The sequence below is a fragment of the Eumetopias jubatus genome, unplaced genomic scaffold (assembly GCF_037043125.1).
Source record: "Eumetopias jubatus isolate StellerSeaLion01/CBP00866 unplaced genomic scaffold, mEumJub1_p1.0 scaffold_6, whole genome shotgun sequence".
Classification (NCBI taxonomy): domain Eukaryota; kingdom Metazoa; phylum Chordata; class Mammalia; order Carnivora; family Otariidae; genus Eumetopias; species Eumetopias jubatus.
Genome location: NW_028274812.1, coordinates 115,560,987 through 115,569,489, shown reverse-complemented (window position 1 = coordinate 115,569,489; position 8,503 = coordinate 115,560,987). Strand labels below are relative to the sequence as shown.

At 44.6% G+C, this 8,503-nt stretch overlaps 1 protein-coding gene across 2 annotated transcripts in view; it reads left to right on the top strand.

Moving 5' to 3' along the window:
- Nucleotides 1-6,804: 6,804 nt before the first annotated feature.
- Nucleotides 6,805-8,503, top strand: part of CUNH6orf89 (chromosome unknown C6orf89 homolog) — a 44,000-nt gene continuing 42,301 nt past the window's right edge. Inside the window, exon 1 of one of the 2 annotated variants that reach the window (XM_028120482.2) lies at nucleotides 6,805-6,868. In XM_028120482.2, the coding sequence (XP_027976283.1) occupies nucleotides 6,867-6,868 (2 nt within the window). In that variant the 5' untranslated portion in view covers nucleotides 6,805-6,866. The remainder of the gene's footprint in view (nucleotides 6,869-8,503) is intronic. The other variant, XM_028120480.2, reaches the window with a different exon arrangement.

Sequence of the window (8,503 nt, the reverse complement as noted above, 5' to 3'; positions counted from 1 at the left end):
TGCTTTGCACACTGGTTAATAACGATGGCTAAATGAATTCTTTATGTCAGGCATCGAGTTAAGCACTATTATGTACTTTCACACTGTTAAAATCAAACACAAATGGAGACCAGACTTGAAAATTTCCTGAGCAGGCAAACCAGTTTAGTCCTATAAGCAAATCTTAATTTAGCTTGTTCTGTAAAATAAGCCAAACTTAATTTGGGCCACTTCTTGTTAATGCCTCTGAAAAGCAAAAAGGAAACTTAAAGTGTTCTCAAAATGGTGAAGTAACTACTTGTGACCCATCCCTATCACTAGGAAAACTCTAATATTCTAACTGATCTGAAGAGTAAAAAGCCACTGCCTCCTCACCATATGAACTGCTGCATGACAATATACCTCTGAACCTCTCATCCCACGTCCAGTTTGGGTGGTTCCAGTTTGCAAATTATTTTTTGTACATGATTAACTTTTGCTAATTACTATTTCAGTCATGCAGTGGTTTTACTTCTGCTATTTCTGGCAGTTTGACAACACTTAATCTTCAGTACCTCACAAGGTAGATATTACTATTCCCTTTTTCCTTTAAGGAAACTGAACCTTACCAAGCTTAAGTAACTTGCTCAAAGCACCACAGCTGTGAGCTTCTGTGTTTAACCACAGTTCAACCCTAGTTCCCTTAGTTGTCAGGTAGGAATAAGGGTATACAATGTTGTAAAGATCAAATTAGACAGTGAGCAAGCTGGGCCTTCTCCATCTCTGTGCCTTTCTCGCAGAGTACTGAGAATAGGGTGTTCAGGTTTGTTGAATGCCTAATGGGCAGAAAATTGACATTTTTAAACTGACGAGTGCTGTGTAACGTAAGCTATAATAAATCTTACACCTTCTGCAGTCTCGTGTTCATGTCCTCTTTGTGACCCTTGAGCTGGACAGGAAAGTGATCATCATTGGTCCATTCTGTCCTTTGTTATTTGAGTTGCCTTTCTCTGGACCTTATATAGTTCCTTACTGTATATTTTGGGAGGCTTAGGGCATGGTGAGGATACATTGGGATTTTACACAAGAGTAAGTCAGTATCTTGCTGTCTCATTCCAAAATCCTTCCTCAAGAGAGGAAGCCTTTTTGTCCCCAAGAAAACATTGGGTGACTACAGGGAAGAATTGACAAAGATTTCTTTTCTGAGTTATAACTAATAGTCCACATTAAATTACTCAGAGTAGCTTATATTTACTTCATCTATTCTGTTAAGCTTAATGTGTCTTCTGAATAAATGTTCTTTATTAAAAACAAAATTATAAACTTTTACAGAAACATCATTTTTTGGGCTAGAGAACTGAAGATCATTCTCTTTCTTTCTGCTCCATATAAGTGATACATCATCAAGACCTGTCAGTTCTTTTTTCCCAAGATAACCCAAATTGTATCCCTTCCTTCCTCTTCCCACTGCTGTTTCAGACCTTAACATCAGGATTATTTTAGAAGCCCCCTTGTAGGGTTCCCTACCTTTTGGCTTTTCCCCACTAACCCATCCTACACACACAGCAGCAACAGCCAAAGCTTTCCTCCCGAGATATAGTATGTCCCTTCTTTGCCATGAAATGTTAAATGGTTTCCCTTTGCCTATTAAAATAAAGTCCCAAACCATTTGGCCTAGGCTTGAAGGCCCTTGGTCATTGGCCCCTCAATGACTTCCCTAGCCTGATTTCCGCTATTTCATCCATGTCTTAAATGTGCCACGAGCATTCCCACTTCGAGGCCTTCGCTCGGGCCATTCCTTTCTTTGCAGTGCTTCCCAAACCTCACCTGAGCCTTTGTCCCAACTCCTTCAGGAAACCTCTCTATTCTTCCTGTCTCTAAGTAGACTTTCTTCCTTCTTGGTTTTTAATCCTGTGCCACCTTTCATTGTTGTCACTTAGTCTCTCCCCTCCAAGTAGATTTTTAAAAGCCCATGTTTGGGACCATGTCCTAGTTTGGTTCAGTTCAGCATTCCTCCCAGTGCCTGTTTCAGACCAGAACATGGACAGAGGGAGCCTCCGCTGGGGCAGGGCTAAGGCACCAACCCACAAACAAGCCATTCTGTGGTACAGAGTGCTATTCCCTGGAAACCTTCTCAAGGGTTTTTCTAAATAGAAGCTGAGACTAAAGAAATGAGTATGTTCACCCATCATTTCCCTCCCTATCCTCTCCCCGAAACAGTTACTCTTCCTATGCCCCCAGTCACTGTGGTCCTAGTCACCAGACTCATCTTTGACTCCTCACCCTCTCTCAGCTACAATCCCACACACATTACAGATTTCCAAGCACTTTCACACTCATGGTCTCTTCCCTGTCTCCCATTGGCCAGGTTTTAGAGCGGAGGGCTCTGAGTGACCAACAGGAGGAAATGATTGGCTCCAAGGCCCACCAGGATTTAATATGGGCTGAAATCCAAGCCTTTCCCCTGCCTTCCTCTCCTGAGATTTTCTATTACCTTGCAGCCTTTCTGATTTGTTATTACCTGGGAAATCTTCCTTGAGTTGATTCTTGTTCTTCCATTCCTTTTACCTAGACCATCAAAGTTGGTGTTTTTTTTTTTAAAGATTTTTATTTATTTACTGAGAGAGAGAGAATGAGAGAGAGAGAGCACGAGAGGGAAGAGGCTCGGAGGGAGAAGCAGACTCCCCGCCGAGCAGGGAGCCCGATGTGGGACTCGATCCCGGGACTCCAGGATCATGACCTGAGCCGAAGGCAGTCGCTTAACCAACTGAGCCACCCAGGCGCCCTAGACCATCAAAGTTGTTTTTCCCTTGAACTTTCCAAAGTTAACTTTCCTCTTCCAATCTAGCCTTTGTCCATCCCACCAGATTTATATGGCCATCATAGAACTCTGGTCATGTCACAACCCTGCTCAAAAACCTTCAGTGGCTCCCCACTGCCCTCAGATCAAAGTCTTAGCATTCAAGTTCTTCCTGCCTATGCCAAACTGATCTTTAAACATTGTTTCTTCTTCTATAAGTAGCCTTGGCCTCACTCAGATTAACATTCTAGGTTCTCCAAATGTGCTCCTATCTTCCCTCCTCTGAATCTTCTTACTCCCATGTCTTATGCCTGAAATGTCCATTCTCAGTCTCCAATGTCTGAATCCTTACAGCCACTTCCAAGATCACTTTCTCCCTAAATCTTTTCCTGGAGCACCTACCAGCCACTAGGCATTGAGGAAAATAAAGACAGGTCACAGACATTGCGCCGGGCCCCAAAGCAACTCACATCCTACGAGAGACAGACAAATACAGCTACAAGAGAGTGGAATGAGAGTTGTAATAAAGAAGCACATGGTACTTCCTGACCTCTGTTTGTTGTTCCAGAGCTGGCTATGGGTAGTCAGAAATTTCCCTGGGAGTGATAACCTGAGCTGAGATGTGGAAAATGGTGGTTAGCCAGAAGCCAGGACAGATTTCTCCTCTTTGTAGATCTGGAACATTATAAAGAGCTTGGGAAGCCAGAGAGTGTTTCTTGGGCCATCCCGGAGCTGAGTGTGAGGGAATCATAGAGGGAATCAATCAGAACTTGATTCTGAGGGCAATAGGGACATGTGAGGGGCGCCTGGGTGGCTCAGTTGTTGAGCAGCTGCCTTCAGCTCAGGTCCTGATCTCAGGGTCCTGGGATTGAACCCCGCATCGGGCTCCCTGCTTGGTGGCAAACCTGTTTCTCCCTCTCCCACTCCCCTTGCTTGTGTTCCCTCTCTCACTGTCTCTCTCTCTGTCAGATAAATAAATAAAATCTTTTAAAAATAAAAATCGGGACATGTGAAGTGGCAACATCAAATTTTGTACGTTGGAAGTATCACTCAGGCTGTGGTATGGAGATTGGCAGGAAGGGCCAGGAAGAAATGGGCTTTCTAGGGCCTGTGGACTCCCTGGAGTACTTTTTTTTTTTTAAGATTTTATTTATTTGAGAGAAAGAGAAAGCATGAGCAGTGGGGCGGCGGGGGGGGGACAAAGGGAGGGGGAGAAGCAGACTCCCTGCTGAGCAAAGAGCCTGATGCGGGGCTCCATCCCAGGACCCTGAGATCATGACCTGAGCTGAGGGCAGACGCTTAACCAACTGAGCCACCCAGGCACCCCCAGAGTACTTTTTTTAAGTAAAAATTTAAATTCTGAATACATTCAGAAAAGTGGACAGATCCTATGTGTAACAGTTCAATTAATTATTATGAAGTAAACCCACCACTAAATCAAGAAATGTTTCCAACTCCAGAGAAGCTCCCCCTACCAAACAGTACCCCTTCCCCCACAAAGGTAACCGCTTTATGACTTCTAAATCCATAGATTGTTTTTCTCTGTTTTTGAAATTTACATAAATGAAGTCATGAAGTATTTTTTGTGTGTCTGGCCTCTTTTGCTTAACATTGTTTGCAAGATATATCCATGTTGTTGTATGCAGTGGCTGTGTAGTATTCTGTTGCATGAATATACTACATGCCTTATATATTCTATCCTTTCTTTTCTTTTTCTTTCTTTCTTTCTTTTTTTTTAAGTAGGCTCCATGTCCAGCATGGAGCCCAATGCAGGGCCTGAACTCATGACCCTGAGATCAAGACCTGAGTTGAGATCAAGAGTCGGATACTCAACTGACTGAGCCACTCACATGCCCCTATACATTCTATTCTTAATGGGCATTTAGAATGTTTCCAGATTGTGTCTATGACAAATAGTGCTGCTATGAATATTTTTGTATGTATCTTGGTACACTGTATGTGAATTTTTTGGAGTATATACATAGAAGTAGAATTGCTGGGCCATAGGTTATATGTATATTATAATTTAATAGCTAACCAGACTGTTTTCCTAAATTGCTGTAGCAATTTACATCCCCACCAGCAGTGTGTGAGTTGCTGTTGCTCTACTTCCTCATCAACACTTACTTAGTGTTGCTAATCTTTTCCATTGAAGCAAGATCTCGTAGTCATTTCCCTAACAACTAATGATTAGTGAAGTTGAACACTTTTTTACGTGTGTATTTGCCATTTAGGTGTCCTCTTTCATGGTATTATCTTTTTGTGTTCAAATCTTCTGCTCATTCTTCTATTTGGCTGTCCAGGTGTCTTTTTCTTCTTGGTAGAGTTCTTTACGTATCCTGGACACAAGCTCTTTGTTGGTTTCTTTCATTCTATAGGTTGTCTTTTTGGTTCTCTTATTTGTGTCTTTTAGTGATCAGAGGTGTGGTTTCTAATTTTAATGTGGTCCACTGTATCTTATCTCTTATAGAACATCTCAATTCTGACTAGCCACATTTAAGTACTCAATAGTCACTTGCATGTTCATGGTATTGGACAGAGCTGTTCTAAAGTTTTATTGTTTTGTTTTTCTCATGTAGAGCTATAATACACATAGAATTTAGTTTAGTGTATGGTGTGAGATTGGAGTCAGGTTTCATTTTTTCCTATATGGATATACAACTGACCAAAAACTATTTGTTTATTTATCAGAACTATTTATTGGAAGCATTATCCTTTCCTCACTCCTCTGTTGTACCTCTCTGTCATAAAGCAAGTGTCTATATATGTGTGGTTCTCATTTTGGTCTCTCTATCCTGCTTAATTAGTTTGCTAATCCCTGCATCAGTATCACACTGCCTTTGTAGTTAGCTTTATTAGTCTGAACCCAGTATATTTTGATGGCAGATCTCTAATAGAAAGCATTTAGGATCTTGGCACTAAAGACAGGGCAAAATAAGGAGCTTGGGTTCAAACTGTGACCGCACCATTCTTGTGTAATCTTGAGCAAGTTAACCTTTCCATAAACCTCAGCTTGGTAGGTATGAGGATAAATGTGGGGCATCAAGGAGGAAGAATTTCTTCTGCACTTCAAGATTCTTCCAGCTGGACAAAGAATCAAATTCACCTGCAACAGATTAACAGGAGAAAATCAAATTTAGTTTCGTATATGCAGGGAATACACACACACACACACACACACACACAATTCCAAACATAGCCAACATGAGGCTTATATGAAACAACCTGAGCTGAGGATAGGAGCAAGGGTCTGGGGATACAAAGAAGAGAAAGGCTCCCTTCTATTAGCAGGAAGGTGAGATGTTTGAAAAACAAAAGTTGCCCTGAAAGTTTCTTAGGTAAAGAGAAATCTGTGTTAATAGCTCTCTTCCTGGTACAGGTAGGCAGTTGAGGGGGAGGTAGAGAGCTTTTCCTAAAACTGCTGGGTTTTGATGGCTTTTAGTTCAAGATAAGCCTCATGCCAAAGTGCCCCATCGTGGGGTGGCCTGCCCTTGGCCCGTATAGGAACTATTTATATGATAGTGTTGTTGAATTGGTTTCACGAGTATAAAGGGCTTGGTAATGTCTGGCAGAGTAAGCTTCAATAAATATTCATGAGTGAGCTGTGTGTTCATTTGAGTGATTGTTTTTCTTTTAGACGAGCCCCCAGAGGCTTTAAGGGCAGGCCCTCCATTACCTAGCCCTTCCCCTCCCATCCCTTAATGCCTAACACGCCGCCCGCCACGTAGTAGGGGGCTCAATAAAAGCTTGTTGAATGGATCAGCCCAGCTGCGAAGCCCGCCTTAAGCATAGCCAGAGGACAGACCCTGGCATGAACTGAACTGGACCGAACAGGAAGAACCTGACGCCAGGGGGAGCAAGAACCCGTGCTCTCCAGATCTCGCGGGAGTTGCTCGCGCGCCTGCGCGCGCGGCAGCGTCGTGGGTTCTGTTTCTGACGGAAGCGCGGGGCGTGAAGAAGGAGCTACCCTAGGGCGCGCGGCCTCTCCTGTGGCGTAGGAGTTGCTTCCGGGTTGCGCGCCCGGAAGCAGGAAGTTGTCGGCTTACCCTCCTTGCCCGGCGGCTGCTGTCCCCGAGGCGGGAGGAGCCCGAGAGGGCGCGGGCCCCGCATGTGAGTGACTGGGGCCCGAGGCCGGGAGGGGGGGAGGCCGCGCTGCGACAGCCTCACCGCCGCCGCGCCCGTCTGTGACATCCTCGAGCAGCCCCTTGCCCCTGCGCAAACGCTTTTCCTGAGCCTCAGGTGTTTCGCAGACTGTACCCCCGGCAACTTCCCCCCTCGCCACCCCGCCAGGATCGACTCCCTTAAGACCTCTTTTCTTTCCTTGGCTCCGTGGGGCCGAGCAAAGCGAGGTTGACCTTGCTTGAACCTGTTTCGCAGGCGTCACGGCAGTGTCCACAACACGATTGGCGCCAGCGAAGTCTAGATTTCACTGCCCTTTTGACGGATTTCTAATTTTTTTTGTATATTGAGAGATTCCCCGCTCCTCTTCAAAACATGTTTTTCTAATTGTTACCGGTAGAAGCTTGCCTTGTGTCAATGGAAGTGTCGGTTCTTGCATTCCCCACGAAAGATTTACATGAGGATCCGCAATGGAATAAAGACAGTGAGAAGGAAGGTAGCAAGCATAACGCAGTTTATTAAAGGACAGTACACTCAAGATGGGAGTGGGCAAGTCTGGGGTTGGCGACTGCCCTGAGGCTACCAGAGTTTTTCCCTTTTAAGTAAGTAGGGTCATGAGTCCTGGGCAAGGTAGTCGGAGGCTGCCTCTGATAATTTGGGAGACTCTTCCTACCGGTGGGGAGGGAGAACTTTTGCTCTACAAGGTTCCTGCTGGAAGGTTCTTGGCCGCCTTCCCTCACTGGCGGGCGGCGGTGGGGGGGGAGGCGGCTGCAAATCTCAGTGCAAATGTAATATAAGACGTCGGGGGTTACCCTGGGGCAGAAGTTGAAGAGGAGAGCACAAGCTCCGCAACTGCTGCTCTTGGTCTTATAGTCCTGGAAAGTTGGAAACCACAAAACTGGGATGTTTGTCCTCAAGTTTCTAAATGTAACCTCTTTATGGCTGCCCTTGTCTCCAGCTCAAATCTAACAGCCTACTCTATCATTCCCCCTTCAAAGACTTGGGACTTCGAACTCTTTTAGGTGGAGGGTGGAAGTCAGGCTTCTGTAGCTGCTTACTGCTGAACAGGGGCAGTGTTTTCATTAGAGTCCCAGTCTTTGCTATTTGTTGGGCCATCAGGAGGTGGTATGAAGTTAAGGTGAAGTGGGACTTGTGTCCTAGTCTCAGAAGGCTTGACTACTTTGGTCCAGGGGCTATGGTAGTTTTCATGTTCACTTGGTAGGGGCTGATAACCTTGTTTCAGTAAGAGCTGAAGTTAACCTGTCTAACACGAGAGGAGATGGAACTTTGTCATAAGGTGAAGAAGATCTTGTCCAAAAAACAAAAGAAGGATCACTCAAAGGAAGAGGTCCCATGAAGAAGGGAAATATTCATAACATGAGACCCCAGGATAGGAGGTGGTGGTTGTGCCTGAGGAGATGTGAAGTCTTTTGATACTTCTTGAATAAACCCTGACTGACATAAAAATAACATTATTCTTAAACTAATGCACAGGTACCCCGTTGGGCAGAAGCAAGGATATTTAATACCCTTTGATTTTGGAGGACTACCCCGAGAGTGAGTTGAGTTGGTGGCCTAAGGTTTCCAAGACTTGCATACTTTCTTAAATGGATTTGCCTAATTCTT